The 27,505-nt window shown below is 43.4% G+C and overlaps 1 protein-coding gene across 1 annotated transcript in view; it reads left to right on the top strand.

The window, feature by feature from the left end:
- The first annotated feature begins 5,117 nt into the window (after positions 1–5,117).
- LOC111154898 (calmodulin binding transcription activator 1) overlaps positions 5,118–27,505 on the top strand; it is an 811,409-nt gene continuing 789,021 nt past the window's right edge. The window contains exons 1-2 of the mRNA XM_022514846.1: positions 5,118–5,150; positions 23,333–23,402. Coding sequence (XP_022370554.1) covers positions 5,148–5,150; positions 23,333–23,402 — 73 coding nt within the window. The 5' untranslated portion in view covers positions 5,118–5,147. The remainder of the gene's footprint in view (positions 5,151–23,332; positions 23,403–27,505) is intronic.

The raw sequence follows: 27,505 nt of genomic DNA, 5'->3' as shown, positions 1-27,505 counted from the left end.
TTTCACGCTTAAGAACTCTTGTTTAGGGTTGTTACAGTATGTGGCTTGGCAGTGTCCTTTATTCATGTGAATATATGACTGAAGGTTTTTTTTGTGGTGACAGGTGATGTTTGTTTCCATTATAACAGATCATTTTCTAAAATGTTCTGTATCTTCTAGAATCACTTATCCTGCCTGTTTTTGATGGTCCAGATGACCTAAGTCCTACCTCCTTTTCTTTCTCATATGAAGAAGTTTCCTTATTGCCCTTGTTATTATTATAAAAAAGTACCTGCAGGTCACCTGTATTTGTAGTCTTTCTGTGTTTACTAAAGGGTGATGCTCACCATTCCTTTTGTCCTGTAGTAAGGGGCAGCGTCACTCTGTCTCCCTAAGGCTAGAGGGATGAAATGGGGTTTAAGCCACAAGGCCAGGGTTGATAGTAGTATTTGTAAGTGGATAGCATCCCAGGGTAAAACACTGCGTCCTTCTGGCATCTGGGACTCCTCATGTAGGATTTTGGAAATTTGTTTTTGCTGCATTTAGCCAGTTTTCCTTCTCTTTGGCTTGATAATCATAAATTTCTTTGGGCAGAGCCATCAAGTACACTACTTCATTTGGGACCTTCATTCACAAGGAGATGGGGGTCTTCTAATGTTACTATCATATTAGCTGTAGTCTTTGGTGTTTGAGGGTGAGACTACGGAGAGTTCCTGTGTTTTCCTCCTTTGTCCACATAACATGAATAGGGTTGCATGGTCATTCACTCTCTTTTGCAGGTTATAGTGTGTAATCTTTCTCCTTCTTCCTCTTGTTCTTCTTCTTCTCCCCCCATCCCCCGCTTTTTTTTTTTTTTTTTTTTTTTGGGCGCACCCGATCAGGTTCAGGATATAGGTTGACCAGACATTATCCGATCCCTGTATTTTGTACCTCCCTTGGACATAGTGTCCATCAGTCCTGTCATTAAGATGTGTCGCCATTCTGTCATATGTGATGGTCTTCCATCCCATGGTATTTGTCCTGTGTTGGTAAGGACAGTGTTTCTCTGTATATGTTGACAATAGGCAGCAGTCCTAATTTTGAATATGGAGGGACAAAGTAAAAGGTGTTTTCTTCCCCCCCCATCAGTATGATGGCTGTGTATTTCTGCGGATGTATTGCATCTTTCTGCTTTGAGCGCCATTGCTTGTGGAAGGTCACGGGCCTCCTTGGATAAGGATTGGTAATGCTTCCTGAGCATTTTTTTAGCTCATTACCCTGGACTGAAAAATACTAGGTACCCCATTGCAAAGAGAGGCCAAGTGTCAGCCATATTACTTCCCTTTCGTCTCTCTCTCTCTTTTTAGAAGATTGTTTATTTACTTTCAACTGATAGACGTGTCATAAGACGGAATGGCCAGAGATATTTTTTAAATGATTCTTCTTTATTCACCCTAGTATTTTGTTCATTCTTAATAGAGTTGGATGTTCTCTTATACATGAGTATACTCATTTGGAAAAAGTGCAGTCATGTTTTATTTTTTTTCAGATTTAGCTAGGCCTTTCAAGTCACGTAACATATCCTTGCCTAAGACTTCCCAGAAAGTGACTGCGAGGGAGATGTGCTGGTCTGGGGTTGTGTTCCTCGGTCTGTTCTCTGCAGTGTGGTCCTGTAGTTCCAAGTGTACAAAATGATGTGCCTTGAAGAACTGTTTGGATCTGAGTTCTTAATGGTTTTAAATACGTTACTGCTTGGAGACCAATTAAGTGGCATTACTCTCACCCCTAATTTTACTTCTAGTGTCATCTGAAGTATCTTCCTCTGACCTTCTCTCAAAAAAAAAAAAATCCCCAAACCACAATCATAACAAAATCCCAAAAAAGCCAACTGTGAAGGCCAACTCTGACTGCCTCTGCTGTACAGTTTGTGTCACTAGCTTTGGACGTGTTGCTTAATTGGTGCTTTTTATGTATACAGTATTTAGTGGGGCAGCCCTGTGAGAGAGCCTCTGAAACACATAGCTTTTTCAGTCAGTTAGCTGCAGACCACACATTGTATCTTTTGTTTTTTTTCTTATCTGTCCCCGAGGTGAGACTGTGTATTTAGTTACTTAAGAACACTTGCAAAGTGGGTTGTTTTCCTCCTTTATTTTCATCTAACCATTGGAACGAAAACTGGGCTTTACTTCTCATAATAATAGTAAGTTACTGTTTTCCTACTTTTGTGTTCCTGTCTGTGGGCAGATGGGGAGCTCACGTCCAGTAATGGCACTGGGACTAGGCAGGGCTCAGGCTTACTCTGTAGCTGACACATTGCTTTAGAGACGATTTCTACTCTAAGCGAAGCCTGGTGTCTGTAACACGTGATAAACCAGATGTTTAAATTTATTTAATCTTTTTTACAGTATGCGTTTAACAAGATGTATCTGTGTGTTTTATTAGAATGATCTGCAGATACAACTGCAACTAAAAAACAAAGAGAGAAAAACAAAGCCTTTCTTTCTAGTTTTGAAAAATAGGTGTTACCTCCCCCCCCCTTCATTGGAGTTGATTTAGAGTGCCAGGAAGCATTTTTGAAAGTATAGTAATACAATCAAGAATTAATCATTTTGAAACTCAGATTTGGTTTTTAATTCTTGAAAGTTATTTCTGAGGATGTACGTGCCCCATTGGTTTTCTGGGGTACTTGGATATCAAACCATTTGGAAGCGATAATAAGAAATTGGTATAAAGTGTGAAATTATAAAATAGAAAAATGATGTGCTAGTGAAGAAATTACCCATTTATCATTGAAGATCATCTACAGTGATGATAGGAAGTGTAATTTTGGATATTCTAAGGAAAAATGGGGTGTTGGCACAGGTACCATGTTGAAATTGGCACACACAGATTTTGTCTGAAGAGCACTCCCCAACATGGAGATGCTTAGAAGATAAAGAAGCTGATGGGATTGATTATTTTAAAATGCTAGATGTTTTTTTCTCTTCTTAAAAAGGTAATTGGAATAAAATAACCCTCCTAGTGAAGAAAATGTAAACTTTAATGGAAGTTCAGAATGAAATATTTAAAAAGTGAACATAAAAGATAAGGATTTTTTATTGCAAATCCACAAGGGGGTAGTGATGTTCTATCAAAGATATTTGTGGTGGAAATGTGAGATGATCTCTTAACATTTTAGATTTACAGATAAAACCGGTTTGTTTGCATTTTAACTTAATAAGATCTTCTTTTTAAAATGTTTATTGGCAAAATTGTTTATTGCTTAAATTAAAAAAAAAAATCCCATTTTGGGTGAATGGCTATTTTAAGCCACATGAATGGTAAGGAAGAGAGGATGTCCTTGTAGTGTTGTGCTTTGCAGAGGTTACCAAGGATCTGGGGGTCACTTATTTTCTAAGAATGTAATAATGTAATAAATTTCCTGGGAAGTGTTAGGCATCTAGGAATCAGTGACTTACGGGTCCTTAGTAAAAGGATTTTGGGAAATGGTGTCTAAACTTTACATAAGTTTATATTACCGGTTGTATTTTCAGCCCTGCCAAGAGATGAAAAATGTGAACAATCCGCACCACTAGCAGCTTTTAATAGTTCTAAGTAAATCAGATTTTTATAATCTCTTTTTTTATTAGTTTATATTACATCATTAGATAAAAGCGTTTTTATCCCCCCTCGCACATAAAAATTCTAGTAGCTTGCCTGAGGTCATTGAGTCCCACCCCATTATATTCAGACTTGGTTAAAATTAGGTGTGGTGTGTGGCAGTACCAGGTAATTTTCAGTGAAGAACTCAAACTGTTATCGTGTGCTCTTCTTTTGAATGTGATGGAGGAAGATTTAAGGTGGGGATGGGACTGTATTTTCCTTATTTAGAGACGCGCTAACCATATTTTTACAAAATACTTTTTTTTTTTTAAAGATTTTTATTTATTTATTTGACAGACAGAGATCACAGGCAGGCAGAGAGGCAGGCAGAGAGAGGAAGGGAAGCAGGCTCCCTGCTGAGCAGAGAGCCTGATGTGGGGCTCGATCCCAGGACCCTGGGATCATGACCTGAGCCGAAGGCAGAGGCTTTAACCCGCTGAGCCACCCAGGCGCCCCGCAAAATACTACTTTTAAGGAGACCATGAAGCTGTTCCGTGGTTTAGAAGTTATGCTTGTTTGTGGCGTACACATTGTGCGGTTTTCATTTTTGGTCTGGGGACAAGGTCAATATAGCTTTTTCTCTTTTTCTCTGTTTTTCTTCCTCCCTGTCCTGAGCAAGGGCTTCTTCTCTTTCATCTCCTTTCCTAAATGAGTGCTGATTTAACATCCCAAAAGGTCCACTGTTTCTTCACAGACTCCCCTGAGCTCTGCTGGGAGCTGAACTATGACGTCAGCATTTTCATTCATGAATTTGCTCTTCTAACTCTCTTTTCTCGTTTTGTATTCCTGAACTGACTTCTGGCACCTGCACAGATCAGTTTACCATTAGTCAGCCCATAAATCAGCGATAAAAGGTAACGCAGAAGATAAGATGCGGGGCTGTTTTGATGGAGCTCTGGTTGCTCCTGCTGATTTCCATCAGTGTAGCTTGGACAGGGTTTCTGGCGAAACAGATTGAAACCTAAAAACAGTCGGTTTAATTACCTCATGGTTTTGTGGGTGAGCTGCGTGGTGAGCGCACTGACACTACAGTTTGGTTCTCCCTGAAGTTCGGCGCGCTCTGCTGCGGCTCCTTTGGTGAAAGTAGTGTTTTCGGCGGTGACTCGGGGGCACCGGAGCATCTGCTCTGTTGCAGAGAGGTGAGGCCCGGCATTAAGTTAGGTTCTACTCCGACGGCTTCTGGAATGCGTTTGGATGCTTTTGGGGGGCGAGGGAGGAGGGCGCCGGGTTGTTCTTGAAATATTTTCGGCAACTCTGCTGCTCGGGACTTAGCTTTCCAGCCCGCCGGGAGCTGCTGTTCTGCACCCCGCGGGCCCGCCGGGGAGGGGGTCTGAGGCGGCTCCTCTCCCCGCCGGTGGCCAGCGCACGCCGGGGGACTCCCTCTCGCTGTGGACCCCCGTTCCAACTGCAGGGAGGTCGCTGCTTGTCATTTCGGACTGCGAGGGAGCAGTTCCTGCGGAAATCTTACTCGGGGTTTTCCTCTGCAGGGCCGGGTTTGAGGCTGAGCCTCCAGCGTGTGGCATCTTCAAGCCTCCTGTAGTTGATGAATGGTGAGCTTTCAAAAAGTTCATTTTCTCTGCTTTCTCGGGGGTTTGTTGACTTTCTAGATATCTAATTGCCAAGAAACCTTCGGAAGTAAAGCGTGTTCTATTTAGAAACCCGTGTGGTTGCAGTGGCTGAGTCAGACGGCGGCCATCTTGACTGACGCCTCGTGCTGCTCCCGAGGCGGCTTCCTCAACCCCGGGGCTACTCAGAGGTGGCGTCTCCCGCGTCCTCGCTGGCTCTGGGCGCCTTTAGGTCGCGCTGGCTGACGGGGAGCAGAGACGCGTGGTCTCTCGTTGAGCTTCGTCCTCTGTCCTTAGGTGCTCGAAGAGAAGAAGAAGTAAGAGCAAGTAGATGGGAACAAGCATTTGAAGATGACTTCGTGTTTATAATTTTTCCTCAGAACTAAGACATTTTAAAATTATTTCCATATAATTTCTATGAAAGAATCTGATTGCAAATACTGTTGAAGAAAGGAGTGTCTCATGGTAGAGGGTCTCTGCAGACGTTCCCTAACGTTCAACCCCGTGTTCTGCGGCAGGACTGAGGACAGTTCCGGGTTCTGACGTCAGAGCTCGGGCCGCGCGGGAGAGCGCGTGGGTGCTGTCAGCCTCGCCGCGGTTCTGCCGTGCCTCGGACCGAGCACTGCTAGATGAGTCCTCTGCTCCGAAAGGCTTTAGGTGTCCTGCGTGGCTTTTAGCACAAGCCCGCCGGTGGCCCCCAGCTCTTGCTCTTCTCTTTCGCAGCCGGGGACCTGGCAGGTAGCCCCAGGGAGCCCAGCTGACGTGTGATTCCTGCTGTTCTTAACGCCGCTTGTGTAGACCCGGGCTAGAAGCCTTAACCCCCGGCTCCCGCAACCCTCTCTGCTCACCAGATTCTCCTTCATTACTCTTGGACCTGTCACAGCTTCTCATCCTGCTTTCCTCGACTTGAGATCTCGTATACTGAGTTGGTTGATAAGTTTGAGACGATTCACGTGTTGGGTAGAGGGTTGTCCTGGTGCTGACTCTGAAGTCTCTTCTCGTCCTGACTTAGTAGGCTGATAGAGGTGAAGTCGGATGTCAGGGGTTTGCCGTCTGGCTGCTTCGCTGGTGCGCACCTGCTCTGTCCTGTGTGACCGTGTCTCCTCTTTTTGAGGTACTCGCCCCAGGTCCAGAATTACTATCGTTGGCTCAGGCTGTGGAGGAGGAATGTGAACGGTGGTCACCGAAGGGCCTTCTTCCTGGCGTATGTAGAGGCCTTGACTTTTTAGGTCTAAACCCGGTCATAAATGTTTACTTTAAAAAATGGAAAAAAATGACTAAATTTGTTAAGGATACACAGCTCAGAAATGTTCCTCCTGCTTGGTTGTTCCCTAGGACACATTTAGCTCTCTAACGTGGAGGAGAGTTCACAGTTGGGAGAAGGAGACTTACATGACATGATTACAGGTGAAGAGGTGTCTGCTAACCCAGACTTTTATGTTTAAAGTAGTCTTACTTATGTTTATCTAGTTGTATTTTCTGGACTTGGTTGATAAAACTTTTATGAAATGTATGGATTGCCAGTAATTCAGTAAACATGACTCTTCCTGTTAAGAAACTCATGGAGGGGCACCTGGGTGGCCTAGTCAGTTGAGCATCCAGCTCTTGATTTTGGCTCAAGTCATGATCTCGGAGTCATGAGATGGAGCCCTGTGTCAGGCTCTGTGCTCAGTGCAGAGTCTGCTTGTCCCTCTCCCTCTGCTTCTCCCCACTGCTCAGGCTCTCTCTCTTTTTCTCACAAAAATAAATAAATAAATAAATAAAATCTTAAAAAAACAAAACGAAAAGAAACTCGTGGATTGGGGAGTTTCGGCGAGTCTGCTAAAATCAGTTGAACAGGATCTTCTCCTGGGCATACTCTTCCATATGCTGCAGGCCTGGCATTTGGAGAGGCCTTGAACATCATTTGTGTTTTAGAAGGTTTTTTTTCATATTTAAAAGTACTGAGGGGCAAGTTAAAGTTCCTGGTGTTCTTGTCAACATTCTCTGCCCTATCCTTACTGTCTCTGCTGTTAGGAAATGTGCCGGTTGTATCATTTGCCTTGACAGAGCTTCTGATGGAGGTTTCTTCCTGATTTAATTTTATTGATAGTGGCCATTGTGTTTGAAAAGAAAGCTATAACAAGCAGAAGGTGGTGAGTGGGCACTCAACATTTTTCAAGTACTTGTTTATCTTCCTAGGGGTCCTCTAGAAATTGATCATAGATTACTTGACCAAATTCAAGGCCCAGAGATTTATTCCAAGCGTCCTGGGAGGCAGGGAATATCTGTCTTTCTCCATGGAGCCTGATTATTCTACGTGTGACCCATTGCTGCCTGTCCGGGTGTCTTCTGATGCAAATCTGGTGATAGTGGCAACCTTTCTGGCTGGCTGAGTATCCTTGACAGCTGTTATCTGTCCTCTCCAGGGAATTTTAGTCTCAAGCCTCCGTGGCCATGTCTGGATTTAGCTGTTCTGGTGCTGCTCTGAGTGGTTGTGGGTGTCCCGGCTACCTGCTTCACCGCCCTGCCCCAACACCACCTCCATGAGCGGCTTCGCCCTTATCACTTGGTGAAGGAGCATAAATAGAGACCATTTGTCCAGAAAGAATGGACAAGTCATGATTTTCAGAGTGCTTTTAAAATTCAACAATGGTGAGTGGCGACAGTGTGCAACAGTGTGAATGTACTTAATGCCACTAAATGGTGTCCTCAAAGAGGGTTAATTGGTAAGTTTTAGGTACAGTTTAGTACACACACACAGGCACACACACCACGCTCCAGATGGGTTCAAAACCTAATGAGAAAAGTAGCTTTAAGGTCCTAACAGGAAATATTTGACAGTATTTTCGTATCCCAAGGTGAGGCGTTGTGCCTTAAATAATGTGTCAGAATCTCTCTCTCAAACACAGACACACAGAGTAAGTAAATGATGGTAATCAGGCCCTGAGTTCATTTCTACAGGAAAGTGGATGCTAGGACACTTGATGTCACGGAGGTAACAGGCCCTACTTTAGAGTCATTTTGAGGGCAGGGAACACAAGCCGTTGAGGTTAGTTCAGGGAAGGTGGTTTCTGTGTAAGAGCTAGGAGCACTCTCTGCCTCCCAGGACGGAAACGGAAGTGCAGCCAGAGGGTTCGGGAGCTGCGCCTGGAGACTCTGAGGTAGGAGGCTTTTCCTCCGGAGACCCCGTGGGCTGAGCTGGGGTCTCTGCCGGGATGCGACAGCTCCCAGCTCTGCTGCTCCGTTTCTCCTCGCGGATGAGCTCTCTCTGCTTGCACGCGGCTTCCCTGCTCCACCGTAGCCTGTCGCGGCCCCAAGGTTGGCTCCTGCGTGGGCCAGTGCTCGCCCATCGCCGGGCTCCAGTCCCGAGGGTTCGTACTGGGAATACTCGAGACGGAGAATTGGACTGACTCCTCTCAGCCATTCGCTTTGTTTCCACAGGCCAGGTGTTCGTCCTGGCCTGGCGGAGGAAGGACGACTGGTTAGGCTCTGTCGGTGGTTAGGGTCTGCGACTGCTCAGACGGGTCGAGGGAATTGTGTGAGAAGATTCTGTAGCACCGGGCCCTGGCATCTCCAGCTCTGTCTCCGTTAGCGTGAGGAGAAAGGCTGTTGACTCCCAAATGGACTTCTTTTGTTCGGTTGCTCTCGGGAGTAAACTTTTAGAAGAGAAAACGTTCACGGTGCGTCCTCAGCCTGCCCGCCGAGGTGTGCGGAGTAAGTCAGCCCCGGGCGTGGGAACTGCCCCAGGGCCCGTGCTGTGACCGGTGGTCGGTCTTTGCCTCGTGTGGTTCTCGGGTAGAGTGAGGCAGCCTGGGATGTCCGTGTCATCTGAGGTTTTCCACTGGTCACATGCTCGGGTGGCCTTCCTCCCTGTTCTCTGCGCTGTGAACCACTCCACTCAACGGCCTGGAAACACATCCTTAGTGAGAAAGGCGGACGCTACGTGGTGTGGGGGAAGGAAACAGAACGGCCTCTCTTTAAGTGTATGCGGCCGCCGGGATGCACGCTTGTTTGGCTTTTCCTTGATCTGTCCATGGTGCCTCAGAGCTGGTTTTTCTTGGTTTGTCATGCTGGCGGGGGCACGGCTGTGAGGGGCCCGCAGTGCGCATGCCCTTGCCTAGTGACGGACGCCTCACGGTGATGACCATTGAGTATGTTGAGAAAAGCAGTACTTGGTATGTTCTGCTTAACAAGAGAGTAACGTATGTAATGGTTGATTGATTGATTGATTTAGTAGGCTCCAGTGCCAGCATGGAGCCTGATGTGGGGCTCCATCTCATGACTCCAAGATCAAGACCTGAGCTGAGATCAAGAGTTAGACTCTTAACTGACTGAGCCACCCAGGCACCCAGAGGTATATAATGTTTCATTTTTTATTTTTTTAAGATTGTATTTATTTATTTGGCAGAGAGAGAGATCACAAGTAGGCAGAGAGGCAGGCAGAGAGAGAGGGGGAAGCGGGCTCCCCGCTGAGCAGAGAGCCCGATGCGGGGCTCCATCTCAGGACCCTGAGATCATGACCTGAGCCGAAGGCAGACGCTTCATCCACTGAGCCACCCAGGTGCCTAGTATGTAATGTTTTAAAGAAACATAAAACCATCAGAGTAGTTTTTAGTAGTTAAAGGGATTTGATTCCTTTTTTAAATAACAACTTTATTGAGATCTGATTCATCTATGATAAAATTCAAAATTCACCCTTTAAAATACACAATTTAGTGGTTTTTAGTATATTTACATAGTTGTGCAACTGTCACCACTATCTAATTCTAGAACATCTTCACCACTCCACAAGAAAACCTCTGCCTGTTAGTAGCAACTCTCTATTCCTCCCTCTTCCCTGTTCTAGGTCATCATTCATCTACTCTCTGTCTTTATGGATGTGCCTTTTTTGGACATTTCATATAAATGGAATCCTACAATGTGTGGCCTTTTATGACTGGCTTCTTTCCCAAAGCACAGTGGTTTTAAGGTATGTCTATGTTGTAGTATATATGAGAACTTCATTCCTTTTATGGGGGAATAATACAGTACTCCACAGTTACACTACATTTTGTTTATTCATCAGTTGGTGGGTATTTGAGTTATTTCTACTTTTTGGCTATTGTGAACAATTCCACTCTGAACATTTGCATACAGGTTTTTGTGTAGATGTATGTTTTGGTTTCCTTGGGTATATACCCAAGAGTGGAATTGCTAGGTCATGAGGTAACCCTGTGTTTAACTTTTCAGGAACTGCCAGACTGTTTCCCAACGTGGCTGCACCATATTACATTCCCACCAGCAGTGTTTGAAGGTTCCAGTCTCTTCACATCTTTGCTAACACTTGTTATTATCTGTTTTTTTTATTATAGCCGTTCTTGTACATATGAAGTTGTATCTTCTCGTGGCTTTGATTTGCATTTTCCTAATGAGTAACGACTTCAGCATCTTTCCATGTGCTCATTAGCCATCGTGTATCTGCTCTGGAGACATGTTTGTTCAAGTCCGCTATCCACTTATGAATTGAGTTCTTTGTTGTTTGGCTTTTGGGTTGTAGCTGTTCTTTGTATATTCTGGATATCAGTCCCTTACCAGATGTGCAATGTGCTGATATTTTCTCCCATTCTGTGGATTGTTCTTTGACTTTTGTGATAGTGTTCTTTGAAGCACAAAAATTTTTAAGTTTCAAGTTCAGTGGATCTGGTTTTTCTTCTGTTGCTTGGGCCTTTGGTATCATAAGTAAGAAACTATTGCCTAACTGAAGGTCATAAAGATTTATACCTGTGTTTTCTGAGATTTATAGTTTTACCTCTTACATGTAGGTCTGTGATTCATTTTGAGTTAATTTTTGTCATTTTGTGAGGTTAGGTAGGCTTCCAACTTCATTCTTTTGCATGTGGATGTCCAGTTGTCGCAGCCTCATTTGTTGAAAAGACTGTACTTTGCCTGTTGCAGTTTCTAGGCATTCTTGTCAAACACCAGTGTGCCATAAGCATGTGGATTTAAGTTGGGAGTCTTGATTCTGATCCATTGATATGTATGTTCATTCTCATGCCAGTACCACATTGTCTTGATTACTGGTTAAGTTACGGTTAAGTTTGTAATTACATTTTGAAATTGGGGAGTGTCTGTTCCCCAACCCTGTTCTCTTTCAAGATTGTTTTGGCTATTCTGGTTCTCTTGAATTGCCATTTGAATATTAGGATTGGCTTGTCAGTTTCTGCAAAAAAGCAGTTTTGATATCAATAGAGATTATGTTAAATCTGTGGGTCAACTTGGGGAGTTCAAATCCTTTTTATGAATCCAGCTCTGCTGTTTGCTTTGGGAACCACTAGTAACTCAAGCAGCAAAGCATCTTACCTTAAAAAAAATATTGTTTTAATTTATTAATATAGTAGGCTGTCTTGCTGGAAACATTGTAATTCACTGTTAGGCTGGAATTGGACCCTTCAGGTTCCAGGAGAACAATTAGCTATTCGTTTAAGCTATAGTTGGCTTGGGTTTGTATTTTTTTCGGTGTGAAAGTTTGCTGATACCTTGCATGTTTTGAAAAAGATGTGGTATTCTGCGTAACACTCATGATTAATAGAGAATTAACAGATCCCAGATACGAATATTTAGTTACCCAAGAGTTAGAGAATATTACAATGAGATTGTGATGTTAAAATTTATGTAATTGTTATTGTCACGTCTGTCAGAAGATAGTTTAGGGTCTCGAAGTCCTGTGGGGGCCCTGTGACCATCAGTTACTGTTAATTCTCCTAAATCAGTTTGGTTACTCGACAAGTAAAAATAAAGTGCCATGGGATGCCTGGGTGGCTCAGTGGGTTAATCATCTGCCTTTGGCTAAGGTCATGATCCCAGGGTCCTGGGATTGAGCCCCCGCATCGGGGTTCTCTGCTCAGCAGGGAGCCTGCTTCCCCCTGCCCTGCCCCTGCTCTGCCTGACTCTCTGCCTACTTGTGATCTCTGTCTGTCAAATAAATAAATAAAATCTTAAAAAAATAAATAAATAAAGTGCCAGGCACAGAGGACACACACGGCCTCTGTCTTCATGGACCTGGCTGGGAAACTGACAGTAAAGGTGCGGCGTGCCATGAAGAACTCTGCTGTGAAGGCGAGTGTATCATAAAGGGATTTGACTGACCCGCAGGATTGGGGGAGTCTTCTTGAGCTGAGCTCTGGAGGAAAAAGGAATTAATTGAGGGAAGAATGAGGAAAATAAGTTTCTGGTAATCGGATGAGCTGGTTATATTCTTTTTTTTAATATAGCTTTTGAGAAAGAGTATGCAGAGACTTGACTCTGCCCCTTAGATGCCCTGTGACTTTGCGCAAGTAACTTAACCCTTCTGAGCTTATTTATGTAATGTTTTTTAATCTTATGAGGGAGTGCATAGCCGTTTTTATTTAGAAATACTTAAATGAAAATTTAAATTTAGGCTTTTGATTGATTGTATATATAGAATCCAAAAATAATTTTTTTTTGGTCATTTTTCCATCGTTGATTACTTAGGAATGCAGGACTAGTAAAGTGAATATTTTCCTGAACATTTTTCCTAGTCTTTGGAATTGGGATTCACTTCAGTTCATACATACTCCAGAAGCCTCTGGTCTGCAGAGGAGCAGGTATGGATGTGACTGATTCAAGGCAAGTCATAAAGAATGCTGTCATCAGGCACTGGGGGGAGCTGGGAAGACTTCTTGAAGGAGGTAGAATTTGACCTGGCATCACTGACAGGCAAACATGGTAGTTGGAGGAGAAATTCTGAGAAGAGGGAGTGAAACAAAAAGGCATAGAGCCAGGAGAGTACAAGGGGTGGCTGGAATTCTGTGTGTATGTGGGTAGATGAGCCTGGAAAAGTAGGGAGGGGTCAGGGTGTAGGGGGTTGGAGAGTCAGACTGCAGAGTCTGGTTTTTATTTTGTCTGCTCTGGGAGAGGCTTTGAGAGTTTTGTTTTTGTTTTTGTTTTTCCCTTTAACAGTAGAGTGGGATTGACTAGATAAAGTCAGTTCTCCTTTATGGTGCTCAGCTTAAGTCTCCAGCTTCCTGGCTAGTCTCCGGCCATGTGATGTTTTTGTAGATTCTGATTGGTGGGGGCATAATGTTTTCTCTTTTGTACTTGGACATTGCCACTGCCTGGACTGAGAAGCTGCACCTTCCTCCAGCATACATGTACACAAACTCAGACATGTGCTTCGCTCTGCTGACTTTCCTCGTGCTCTGGGTTTCAGCTTCAGGGAGCTTGCCCAAGAAGCGCCTTTGAGCGTCCCTCTCTTTTCACATGGGACTGCATGCCTTTCCTGTGTGCACCCACAGCACTCTGCGGTTTTCTCTTTTAAGCACATTCGAGTTTGTATTGAAGTTGCTCCTTTATTTCCCTTTCTCCCTCCATTAGGCACCTTTAGGCAGAGACTGCAGTACCTGGCACATGGAATGGGCTTAGTAAATGTCTGTTGGTTGAATGAGTGAATGAATGAAGAAGAAGGGCTGGCGCTGGGAGAAAGTAGCTTCCCGCAAGAGTGTCCGTAGCAGAAAAGTGTCCGTAGCAGAAAAGATTAAGTGTGACTAAACTATCTGTGTTTGTGAGAGACAGAGTCTTGTGGGCCTTGAAAGATGAGAATAGTTGAATGTGACTCCCAGCTTTTGAGCCTCCACAGCTGAGACTAGGGAAGGTCACTAGCCAAGATAGGCAGTTCAGGAGGATGTGTTTTGGGAGACTGGTTACAAATGTATCAGTAATCTTTTAGATGCAATACCTAAACAATATGACATTTCAAATGTGGGTCCAAAATTAGGGAGTCATTCCTGTCACTGTGTTTTTTTTTCTTCTTTATTGAACTCTCAGTGGGCAAGGGGGCCCTGGTGATGGAGTAGCCTCCTTGGCACAGGGCAGGTGGTAGACCTGGAGTGGCAAGTAGAGATATGCTGGCACAGCCTCTGGTAGCGCGTATAAGCTCCGTGAAAGTAGAGACCTGCTTTGTCTTGCTCATTGTTAACATCTCTTTGCCCAAGAGCAGTGCCATTTGATTGAAAGAATGAATGAATCAGTTCAAAAGAATTGGAAGACATAGTAGTGAGTGAAATTGTCGTGGGAGAAGAAGGGATGTAGGAAAAGAAATGTGCCACCAGAGGGGAGAGGACCAGTGGCCACTGAGAGAGAAAGGTCAGAGGTAACAGAATAAGAAGAACAGACATGCAGAGGTTTGGGAGGAGGTTATAGGTTGTGATGCTGTAGAGAGTTTGGGCAGAAAGACGACTAGAAAAAGTTACCGATTTTGTCAGTTTGGTAGCGAGGTGAAAGAATGAGAAGGAGTTGGGGGGGCAGATAATCCCTTCAGAGGCTGTGGTGATAAATGTGTAGTGTTGGTGAACATGAGTGACACGAGAGATGAAGTCTGAGCTGAGAAGAGAGGTCCCTGGGACTTGGTGGACCACAGAGTTACACGTTATCTGTTGCTGCTATCATGGTTGCCACGTACTTAGTGGCATAGAACAGGGCACCCTTATTCTGTGATCCAGTGGATCCCAAGTTCAGTTAGGGCTCTGCTACGTCTGCTGCCTCGCAAGCCTGCGGCCAAGGGGTTTGGCCAGGGCTATGGTCTCATCTGAAGGCTCGACTGCGGGAGGAAACTCAGAATTCCAAGTCCCCACGGTTTGAAGGATTCCCTTCTCTGTGGGCAGTCACGCTGAGGGCCTCCGTTCCTGGCCCCACGGCCCTCTCCAGCCGTGGCAGCTTGCTTCTCAGAGCCAGCAAGGGAGGGAGTCTGCTAGCCAGACAGAAGGCACTGCCTGTGTCGCCTGATCACGGAAGTGATATCCTGTCGCTTCTGCCCTGACCTGTGGGGCGGGAGGAGGTCACTAGTTCAGCTGCACACTCAAGGGTAGGGGTTACACAAGGGTGAGTGTTAAATGTTAACATCAAGAGATGGGGTTATGGAGGGTCCACCATAGAGTTTGTCCACCACAGTGCGGAGGGACGATGGCACTAGAAGGCATAGGGCTGTTCTTCAGAAAGTGACCTATAGGATGCAAATGGCAGGATGGGAAGTTTTGGAGGTGGAGGTCCAGGTGAGTGTTCGGATACAGTTGTTGGTGACATTTCTCAGGAGACCTTCCCTATCCCCTCTCTATCCCTTAACAAGGTGGGTAGGTGCCTCTTGAAGTGCTCTTTCCTGTTAGACAGATTAACAGACCGAGTTATAATTGCCACCGATAAACCCTTGTGCCTTGCTAAGATTGAATAATTTACCACCAAATTCTTGGTCAGTGGCGGTATCTGCCTTGCTCGCCATAGAATGTTAGCGGGGTAACTCACATGGAAGTGTTTTATTGGATGTAGAGTGGTATGCAGACAAAGCTATTAAACTGTGCCTTCTCCCCCAGCCCCAGGTTCAGTAGGATGTGCGGACTTTAATGTACATTTTACTTGTTAACACGGTTTGTTATGTTGTACCTAAGTTATTGAACTGGGCTTTATTTAATACTGTGCTATTTTTAGGGCCTTTAGAGTAGTGTTTGCTTTTGTGATAAATGACCCCAAACTGCTGTACCTTTCAAGCCCTTGTATCCAGTTTTTATTGTTTGTGAAAAATCTGTCCTTGTTGTCTCTTGTCACTCTTTTGCTTCTAACGATCTGTCAATTTCTAGGTATCCTTTCCCCTTCTCATTTGTTGTTTCTGATCTTCTCAGGGCTTGGCAACCTGATAATTAAGCTTATTAGAACTGTGAGTAGTTTAATAGTAATCAAGCTAGGAATACGGATCAGAGAGCTCTCCTCACAATGAGGTGTAGGAGCTTTTGTGCGCGGACTTTGTAAAAAAACTCTTTTGGCCTCAGAATGTGTCTTGGCTTCCTTCCTAGCTCTGGCTGTGTGCGGATTAGGTGAGGTTCCCACATAGCTGAGTTCCATTCGGGGGAGTGCGGCTGCCATTTTGGCATACGCCTCATTGCTCTGTTATGAGAAACATTGTCGTTCTCCCCTTTAGATTTTTTTTTTTTTTAAAGATTTTATTTACTTATTTGACAGAGAGAGCACAAGTAGGCAGAGAGGCAGGCAGAGAGAGAGGAAGGGAAGCAGGCTCCCTGCTGAGCAGAGAGCCCGACGCGGGACTCGATCCCAGGACCATGACCTGAGCCAAAGGCAGCGGCTTAACCCGCTGAGCCACCCAGGCGCCCCTCCCCTTTAGTTTTGATGAGGTTTTAGTTTTGGGGCAGTAGCAAGTGGTGATGGGTGATGGGTGGTCTGTAGTTCATGGACCAAAAATACTTAAGGGGGGTGTGGTAAAAAATCTTTCCACCGGATCAACATCTAGGCCTGTGGGGGCCTGTGGTGCATTTCCTCGGTAGTCTTTGGGATGCTGAACGCCGGCTTAGGTACTCGATATGCTGGGGTATCGTATCCCTCAGTGTCTGCGTTCGCTTTAGCTTTTCTGTCAGTGTGTCTTGTGTACTTTCTCTGCCCAGACTTCTGCACTGTCTCCTTGTGGAGAAGCCTTACTGGATTCTTAGGGAGAAAGCCTTTGTTCTCGTGGAGACAGCACAGGAGTGTGTGGGAAGACCTGCTCCAGGTTCCTGCTCTGCTCCTTTGTAGCCAGTGGCCTTGGCAAGTGTCTGTAACCATGCTGTGGTGTCTCCTTTTCTAGAATAGGCGTCTTGTCTGCCTGCTACCTGCTGGGGCCAAAACAGAATTTTATGTTTCTCGTACGTAATATCAAATGCCTAGTTTATTGGGCTGATTTTGTTGGTATTTTATAGTGCTCTGTCTTTGAGGAGTTAAAAAAATTGTTATCATTAGTGCTAGTAATGATAAGTGCTGCTAAAACAGTGTAATTTAAAATTTTATGTAGTTTTTTCTGAGTATGTTCTATTAGAATCTGTTTGTACAACTGTGGACATTTAATAAGTGCTCTTTGATTATTTTCAGAATATTGAGTATACTGGCTTCCTAGCCAAATTAAATTTATGAAAATTCTAATGATACTGTGATTCACATCTAGAAAGAATAATTTTTTTTTTCATTCTGAAATCACTTTACGCTTTACATGAATCTCTGGTAATAGCGAATCAATTAATGTGATTTCTCAGGTCATAAATCAGGCTTGATATATTGTATTATTAGTTCCTGGGTAAGCTTCTTAGAACTTCAGCTGTTTTGTGTTCTGTTTTAGCTAGTTGTTTGCCTTTGAACTCAATTCTAGGTGTTGAACTCAATTTGAGAGCCTAAAATGGTTTGTGCCCCAATTACCTCAGAGGTTAGGGCTTCACTTTTTTATTGAGCCGGCCCTGGTAGTAGGGAGTCAGCCACCTATCAGATGGCTTTCCTTTTAACTTGAGTACATACTTTAATTTTGTCTTTGTCCCACAGGAATGTTTTAAGGGTTATTATAGTAGCACCTATGGTATATTTTAATTTTCTTGAAAAGAGGTAATATGTGAGCATAAAATATTTTTGTCCTGCGCTATCTACTTATCCCCCCACTAACCTTTTGTGGTTCAGAAAAAGGATAAAGTCACTTGTGTTTAGGGGTACAGTCTCAGAGATCATTAGCCCGATTTTATGGACTGTCTCCAGAGCAGGGCCTTTGCCAGACCTTGTGCTCCTTCTTGTGTGGCAGGCTTGTGCTCTCGCCAGAAATGTTTCAGTATCAGCTCTCTTGGTGTTTGTGAACTCTGTTGAGAATTTTTTTTTTTTTAAAGATTTTATTTATTTATTTGACAGACAAAGATCACAAGTAGGCAGAGAGGCAGGCAGAGAGAGAGAGAGGAGGAAGCAGGCTCCCTGCAGAGCAGAGAGCCCGATGTGGGGCTCGATCCCAGGACCCTGGGATCATGACCTGAGCCGAAGGCAGAGGCTTAACCCACTGAGCCACCCAGGCGCCCCATCTGTTGAGAATTTTTAACCCTTAGTTCTTTCTGAAGGGTCTGAAGTTGCTTATCGCTCGATTGTTAGGGGAGTAGAGGATGGATGGCAATTCCGGGCAGCGTTAGGGGTGGGAGAGAGGGTGGCCGTCCTAAATCCCACCATCACCATGGTGAGACATGGGGCCACTCTTTCTCTTTTCCATGAGCTTCTGGGAATGTCATTCGTCTGGGAATTCAACCATCATTTGAGCTTCCTTTGTGTGCCAGACATTAAGTATTAAGTACTAGAGATACCAGGACCAAAAGCCAGACATCTCTTTAAGGATGCCCTTGAGATAGTCTTATTTTGAGTATGTTAGAAAAATACTTATCAGACAAGAAAAACTAGTAGATTGGTTTTAGCTGCTGAATAGCCCGAGGGATTAAAGGTGGAGTTGTAGGTTAACAGAAGGCATTTCTGAAAGGAGTGATTTCTTCTGTAATTAAAAAAACCCCCACGCAAATGGCATTGTGCAAGAGGCTGCTAGCGGATCAAGAAATCCATCTCCTCTTCCTGGGCATGTAGCCAGACCACATTTCCCAGCCTCTCTTGCAATTAGGCGTGGCCTTGTGGCCAAATATTAGCCAATGGCGCGAGAGCAGAGAAGTGTGCCACTTTAGGCCTGGCCCGGAAAACCCTCCAGGCATGGTGTGTGCCCTGTGTACAGCCTGCCCCTGCTGAGGCAGAAGAGCCTGCTGACCCGAGGAGGGTTCCGGCTCCCAGAACTAATGCTTGGAAGGGAGCTCTCTGCTGATCTTGAACACCTGTTTTGGACTGCACACCGGCAAGAAGTAAATAATTTTGGTATTTTAGCCATGATACAGTTTGCTCTCAGTAGCCTTACTAATCTAGTCAGCACTGGTGAGTGTAGTCGAGTGCTAAGAATTTCGGACTCTGCTTCAATTTTGACTATTTATATGTCATGTTATATGAAACGACCAGTGAATTTCAAGAATCAGTTGAAGTCATGATAAGATATGTGGCAAAAGTTTTTGAGTGTATCATTTCTACTGATACAAGTTCTTACGGTTCAGTGTGGCCTCTCTCCGTCTTTGATTTAATGAGCTGTGTGGGGCCTCACTTGGCTTTAAAGGGACTCTATGGAGACTTAAACATTCAGAGTCCTTATTTCAAAGAACTGTAAATACAGTTTTCATCATGCAGCTTCTCTGTTCAAAAGCCTGTAATCACTTCTTATTATGTAGCATTTTGTTTCATTTATTCCAGCATCCCCAAACTCTGTGTCACCTCCTGACCTGGGCTGCTGAAGGGCGTCCACACTTCCAGAGAGTGTGCTAGGTACGCAGATAGTTATGGAGTTTCTGTACTGCTACCATCTGCTCCTTTTAGCCTTTAATAAATCATGTATTGTTTCTTCATTACACTTTTTTAGTACTGTCTGCTGGCAAGTCGGTAGAGTACTTTTTGAAGGCAGGGAATATATATATATATATTTTTTTTTTCTTTTAAGATTTTATTTATTTATTTGAGAGAGAGACAGTGAGAGAGAGCATGAGCGAGGAGAAGGTCAGAGGGAGAAGCAGACTCCCCATGGAGCTGGGAGCCCGATGTGGGACTTGATCCCAGGACCCCGGGATCATGACTTGAGCCGAAGGCAGTCGTCCAACCAACTGAGCCACCCAGGCGTCCCAAGGCAGGGAATATATTTAATAGAGCTTCTGTTTCTCCCCTCTTGGGCACTTCTAGAGATGCTGGACACTTTGTTAATTGAGTAACCATCCCTGTAGTTTCTTTTAATTATTTTGCTTGAATTTTCTAGTATAGTTTTGTATTACAGTTTGTGTTAACAGACAAATGTGCTTTTTTAGTCTGTTAGGAATTCTTAGAATTATGGAGGAATGTTACAACTGGAAGGATCTTTTTAAGTGAATTCTTGATCTTTTAGAAAAACTTCTAGTTTCTGGTACACAGGGTATGGCCCTGAATCATGGCATGGGCATCACCCAGGGCCCATTAGAGGCACAGGGCGGGGCCACGCTCACACCTCTGAATCAGAACCTGCATTTTTAATAAGGTCCTCAGGTGACCCGCATGCACATAAAAGTTGGAGAGTCTCTGTTGAAGGTCAGCCCCCCCATTTTACTCTTGAAGAAACTGGTTAAAGTAGGGAGTTGCCCAGAGTCACACAGCTGTTTATTTTAGTGGTTCCCATCTTTGGATACATCTTGGGATCACTTGGAAACATTTCAAAACTACTGATGCCTGGGTCCCAGCCCGCACAGTCTGACTTAGCTGGTCGGGCTTGTAGCCTGGGCATCAGCATTCAGAAAATCTCCCGGGATGACTGACTCGCAGCCGAGCTGAGAGCCGCTCATCTGGTAATGAGAGAAGCCAGCTTTCCTGATGCTTCAGTCCAGGAGGCCTTTCACTCTGCGCGTGGGTGTCCATTCAGAGATGTTTTCCCCACCCGACTGCTCATCATCATGCGTCACCCATTGTATATCCACAGCATTTACCCTGCTTTCCACTCCCTTCCCCCATTGGCAGGTGCACCATGAGAGTAGGCCCTGCTCTTTGCCTTGTTCGCTGCTAGGTCCCAGCTCCTGGGACAGTGTCTGGCACACGTTAGGTGCCCCTTTAATATCTGTAGGACAGGTAGAAGGAGTTGTGACACAGAGGGAACTGTGGGCTGCTCAGATGGCACCAGCAGGGTGACCTGTCATTGGAAGGCTCCCGAAGGATGGTTGACTTCAAGAGTCAGCCAGGAAGGGCGGCATGAAGATGTGAAGCTGAGGGTGGTCTTGGACCCAGATCTGTCTGCCCTTGAACTTGCACTTACAGAGTGTTGTCCTGGGGGCAGAGAGGCCAGCTGTTTGCTTCAGACCTCAGCAGTTAGTGGGACTGGGATAGAGGCTCCACTCTGCAGACCCTAGATGGGTGCCCCTCCGACCCAGAGCCACCTCTGGCTTGGCGTTGTGTTGAACAGGTGTTGGAAAGCGATCTGAGGGTCCTTGTTATGAAAGGCCTATCCCAGAGTCTGGCCTGTGGGTCTTCAATATAAGATAGCCTTTGCTCATGGAGGTTTTCTTGTGTTTTAGCCTTTTTCCCTTGAGAACCTGGTGTTTTTCAGGATAGAATGACTTGCTTTCACTCTCAGTTTATGTGAGTGAGTTTCTTTTCTGGTTAAATTAAGACTTTATTATGCCAGTTTTGAAGAGAAGTCATGGTTGATTGTGATATTTCTGTTACTTTTTCTTTTTTTAGCATTTAATTCTTCTGATTTGTTATTTGTTATGTTTTACTGCTCATTTACCTGTTGTCGAACTTTGAAGTTTAGTGTAAAAGTCCTTTTTTATGAAGCCGTTCATTAGTGTGTCCCACTGTATGTGAGTCATTTCTAAGTCTTTTGACGTTAAGACCGTTATTAGGATGTCTTGTTAAGTGGTAAACTTATACTGTCTTTTGGGTAATAGGAAGCCAGAAAATGTTAAGCCTTGAATGTAGCACATCCTTTTCAACATAAAATTTCAAGTTTCAATTCCAAAAGGACATTAAGATGAGATGTTGAATTCTGTGGTTAGAAGGCTGTTGCTGGCGGCTCTTACAGATGTTACTCGAAGTCAGACTGCTGTCGGCTTTCCATCAGCCACTCCTTATAATGTCCTGTAATTCCACATGCACAGTAACGGGAAGAGATGAATGTTGATTTTCCAAAGGCTTCATGAATTCTGAGCTTAGTCCTTAGTTTATAGGGAGAATTCTTAGGCTCAGATGTTACCACAGGTTGCTAGTCAGTAAGTACCACTGTTGATTAAATCAAACAAAGAGACATTAAAAGCCCTTGAACAAGAATTTTCCAGAAACAGTAAATAATTAGGGAGCTGATGGTTATCCTGATAGCTAGCAGTCACATTGTGGAGAAAGACCTAGTCTGTGGTGAAGCGCTTGATCATGGATGTAAGGAGAGGAAAATTAAAAATTCGTAGAGGTCAAGTTTAGTCAGATTTCAAGATTTCATACTCTCTTTGGCACAAAAAATTCAGGGAACCCTCAGTTATTAGGAAATGTTAACACTGGTAAGGATTATTCTTACTAAGCACGGAAACAGTGGCACTTCGTATTCGTGTTGTGGTTTTGAATTTCAAGCACTTTGCGCACATCATGCCCTGCGATCCTCCACACGACCCTGTGAGGCAGGAGAGGCGCCAGTGCTGCCCCTTTCTGATGAGGTCATATGGAGGGGTCAGTTTACTTTTCCAAGGATTGCTAGTGAGAGAACTGAGCCTTTCCTGTTTTAAATATAAAATGCGAAGGGTGGTGGTTGAACTTCTAAACTGTCCTTGGTTTCCTAAGTCCACACGTATGTGGTTTGTAATGCAGGATGAATAATCTAAATTTTTTAATACTGCACCTGAAGAAGGATATTTTTAGGACCAAAATAATTGACTGGCAAGACTCACAGAAATTGTTTTCCTTTTTTTAAATGTACTGTTGTGTAGATTTTTACATGAAAAGTTTAATTTTATTTCCATGAAGCAGCCTGAGAGCAGAGACCTGGTCTTCCAACCTCCTCCTGACTTACCGCACCGCTGTACTGTTAGTTGGCACCCGTTAAGTCCTTTGGAATGAGCCGGGGGTTGGGCGCACTGTTGGGAAATGGTTAGCGATGTTGTTGAAACTGACTAGACTATAAAATGAATATGGCATTGGTTCTTAGCAAACATTTCCTATTTACAGCACATATGGTCCTTATTAAAAAATTCTGCACATGATATGTGTTCACCAGCACTTATCTTTTTTCTACACACCTATATTGTGAAACACTCTGAAGCCTTCAGAAAAATTGCAGGTGTAGCGGGAAGAGCTTTTTGCCCCCTGAACCTTGTGCGCATAAGTTGCTGGTATACGTCCTCACGGGCTTGCTTACGTATTTCCTGCAAACCAGAGGTGAGGGCATTCTCCTCTGTAACCACTGTAGTGATCAAAATCAGGAAACTAACACGGAGGCATTTCTACCCTGTGATCCTCAACTGCTCCTGCAGCTGGCCAGATGACCCCACGGTGACCTTTGTAGAGAAAGGTCCAGTCCGACCCTGGGTCACACTCTGTTGTCTCCTCAGACTCCTTTAATACAGAGGAGTTCTCAGTCCTTTTTGACTCTCAGGACCTTGACACTCTTGAAGATTACAGGCCGGTCATTTTGTGGAATGTTCCTTAATTTGGATTTGTCTGATGTTTCTTCATGATTAGATTCAGGTTTTGCACCTTCGGTAGGAATATCACAGAAGAGCCAGTATATATCTTTTTCAAAGATTAGTTTTACATTTTATTTTCTGTTTCCTTAGAGCGTTTCCCAAAGTGTATTCTGCGGAACTAGCACCTACTGTGTTCTCAACACCGTGCCACCTCTAGAAGGTAGGACTCGAAAAGCTTTTGACTTACAGGAAGGGGTGGGCTTGGCAGTAAGAGTAATTCCATCATGATAGTGCAGTGGAACTAGCCTGTGGCTGGGCCTTAGGGGACCTGCGTTCTGCCTTTAACTTTCTGTGTGATCTTAGATGAGTTACTTAATCCTTCAGGGGGTAGCAAAATAATACTCCCTTTGTAAAGTTTCTGGGAGGGTTCAAAAAGGCAAAGCATTTAATCACATGGGAAATTCAAAGCACTCTGCAAATGCTAGATACTAATAGAATAGTTCTATAATTCTAGTATCTAATTCCCGTGACTTTGAGTAGGAGCCGTGTGGTATTGTGGGAAAAGCAACAGGTCACATTTGTTTTTTTTTTCTTTTCTTTTTTTTTTTTTAAGATTTTATTTATTTATTTGACAGACAGAGATCACAAGTAGGCAGAGAGGCAGGCAGAGAGAGAGAGAGGAGGAAGCAGGCTCCCTGAGGAGCAGAGAGCCCAATGCAGGGCTCGATCCCAGGACCCTAGGATCATGACCTGAGCCGAAGGCAGAGGCTTTAACCCACTGAGCCACCCAGGCACCCCAACAGGTCACATTTGAATCCCATTTGAGTCACTTGCTGTGGCTCCTGGGCAAGGGAATTTGAACCTCAGGTTCTTCATCTGTAAAATGGGGGTAATTATGCCCTGATGGGTAATTGTGAAAATTAAGTGAGAGAATGCAATGTAAAATCTTTTCTGGATGCCTGATGTAGAGTCCCGCAAATGTTTACTTCCTAATAAATAGTCGAAAATAAATTTACTTGATCACGTGCAGCTCAAATTGAAATTGAATGGAATGAAGCATGAGAGGACGCCCCGGGACCTAAATTGAAGCTGCTGATTGCACAGCTTCTGTGCTCCCACTTTATCTGCCTCTGCCTGCGCATTTTTAAATTGAAAATGTAAATTCCCGTTAAATAGTGAAAAAGTGAAATAATGATAAAGTTTATTGAACCTGCATTAGAAGTTGACCTAAACTCAGACCAGAGATTTGGTGGTATGATTGACCAGAGAGCAGGTAAACCTGGGCCACCTAAAAAAAGGCAGGGTGAGATTTGATGATCACGCACGCTAAGAAGAGGGAAAGGGGTTGTTAAATAGCGAAAACTAGTTATGTTTTCTATGAAAAACAAACAAACAAACAAATAAAAAAAACCCCCCCAAACCCCAAACTATTGTTTTTTGTTTTTTTTTAACTTCAAAAGTCTTTTGGATAATTACAATTGAGTAATTCATTTTGGAGAATTTCTTTTAGAGAGTTATCATACTGATGCTTGGTGCATAATTAAGCACATTGTTGCTTAATTAATATTTATTTTGGATGCATAGTGATTTGAAGGTCTTAGGTTAGTGACGGCTGTATTGCTGCTGTGAACGCTGTGCTGACTTGAATATAACAATATGTGCTTATGTTTTCCTGAATCAGTTCCTATCCTACTAATTAAATCTAAGCACATAATAATTAGAGCTGAACAGAAAAATTGTAGAGCTTCCTTTTAATTTTACCATTCCAAGTTGTTGATCAAATATATTCCCAATAAGATTCAGCAGTTGGATACACTGTTATACCAACTTATTTTGAACAGTTTGGTCTAGAGGTTGAGAGATTAATCATAATTGACTTGATTGAATAACAGTGTTCATAATTATTCATGGAACCAAAATTGTTTAATTTTTATTAATTATGAATCAAAATAAATTGGATATTATCATTTCCAGGTTAGAGTTAATATAGTTAACATTTCCCGTACAGGAGTCAATAAGGGTGTTCGAAGGAGAGAGTTCTATATATCTTTTTTGATTTAGATAAAGGATTTGGTAATGTGAGTTTTGGTTTTTTGAAGTAAAACATGAAAATAAGAATTCTGCCTTTTGCCTAATTAACTAAGTGAAAGAGCATTTTTGCATATTTTAGAGAGTTTTAGTTAAATTGTACGATGCCTCTAAAATTATTGTTTGGAAAATATTTAAAGGTTGTCTGGAAAGGATGGTTTATTCTCTAGAATTACAGCTGTCAGCCAGCCACATCATCTGTCAGTTTCAAGAGCTTCATTAGTTATTTTTACTGTGAAGTAGGTTAGAAAACTATTTTGCGAAGTCATATATCATACACACATATTTTGCTAGATAATGATAATGAAATGTTTTCCTGTCTTTGGTTGACACTTCGGTGTTGCGGTGTCAGAGTTTAACTATTTGGATTAAATGCTTAAACGCAGTTGAAACTGGTATATACCTTACTTTCACTGTTAACTCAAGATATTGTTAATAGTCTTAGTACTGAGACAAACTTTTAAAAACTGGCCCAATGATTTGTCTAATAACTGTATCATTTATAGTTATTCCAAAAACATTAAAAAGCAGCTTTTTTTTTTTTTTTTTTTTTTTAGATTTTTATTTATGTGACAGAGAGAGAGATCACAAGTAGGCAGAGAGGCAGGCAGAGAGAGAGAGGAGGAGGCAGGCTCCCCACTGAGCAGAGAGCCCGATGTGGGGCTCGATCCCGGGACCCTGGGATCATGACCTGAGCTGAAGGCAGAGGCTTTAACCCACTGAGCCACCCAGGTACCCCTAAAAAGCAGCTTTTAATTAAAAAACACAAGCTTGCGCAGTATGGCCAAGCGAGCAGTTCTTTTCCAGTATGAAAAGCAGAATTACTCTCCCATCACACTGTAACTGGAAAAAATGAAATTTGGAAAATACGAATTTAAATTCTTCCTGTTTGAGTTCCTAATATTCTTTCCCCAGTATAAAAATTGCCATCTTCGTAATACATAGTGGGAAAATTTACCCATTGTTATATTTCTAAAAAACATCAATTTATATTCAGCATGAACCTACAATTCTGGAAATAGCAGTTTAAAAACTGATTCAGGGTGACCCATTGGCCTGTCATACTCCTCTTCCTTTTGAACCCATGACTGCACATCCCTGTAAAGTGCTGTATTTGGAGTCGTGATTGAGACCGTGCTTACACAGACACTCTCCTTTTCCTCTTGCAAAAAGCCTTTGGGCCAGTTCTCCGCCGCCTGGTTTGGTGTCAGAGTGGAAGACCGAAGCCGCTTCTGTGGCAGTGAGTTGTGCCGTGGAGAAGAGTGTCTTTCTCTCTCGCGACCTGTGCGCACGCACACACGCGTGCGTGCACACGTGTGTCTGTACACAGGCGGGAGCACGAGTCTAGGTGTATGTACACACATGTACACACACGTAGGGGTACACACACATGCGTTTTTTATAGCCACAGGACAGCTGGGTCCCTCAAGGAGGTTTACAGGAATAGATACTTAATGTCAGGTTGTGATCACAAACAAAAATAGAAGCTGGGGTTTAATCTTCTCTTCATCATTGTTCAAAATTATACTTTAAATAGAAGTTTTCTCGGAGATATGACTAGTCCCGTACAGTTCAGAGTAAGCCCATTGATTGAGCACCTGTGTAATACTGTTTTCGTAAAAGGCATCCTGTAAATGGTGACGGTTTGAATCGAGTATAGATTTTAGAATTTCACCTCTACTTCCAGAATTGTACACATCATGGGAGATTTAAAAAAAAAAAAGGGAATAAAACCTCTTTAAAGGAAGAGAGAAGTGAGGTATTGGCTCATGTGATTTGGTATTCTGCGCTTTAAAGTTTTATGGCCCACGGTGCCTCCCTGGGGAGGATGAGGTGCAGGGAGCGTGCATAAGCACATAATATCACATTGGTTTTATAGAGGGTAATTAATACAGAACTTTCTATGAACATTCTCTTAGCTGAACACTTGGTTTTCTGGTTTCATAGCAAGATTTTTAAAAAGTTTAATTTTATTTTGCTGTTAAAATTTTAAGCAGTTTTTAAGTTTTTCAAGTTTTTATACTGCCTCTAGAAATAGAAGATTGGGCATTATAATTCAATTGGTTGTGTAGTTCATGGATCAAAAAAAGATTTAGTATGCTACAGTTCTCTTAAGTTCCTCCCTTTAAAATATTTCCATATTATGTAGTAAATTTTTTCAGACTTTATTTCTGTGCCCAGTATTTTTCTTTTAAGGTCTTTCCCTTGAGAAGAAATGTGTTAATCAGATAAAAA

The sequence above is a fragment of the Enhydra lutris genome, unplaced genomic scaffold (genome assembly GCF_002288905.1).
Source record: "Enhydra lutris kenyoni isolate GAN:26980312 unplaced genomic scaffold, ASM228890v2 scaffoldscaffold38, whole genome shotgun sequence".
NCBI lineage: Eukaryota > Metazoa > Chordata > Mammalia > Carnivora > Mustelidae > Enhydra > Enhydra lutris.
Note: the sequence above shows the minus strand (reverse complement) of the source record. Positions and strands in the feature narration are given on the sequence as shown.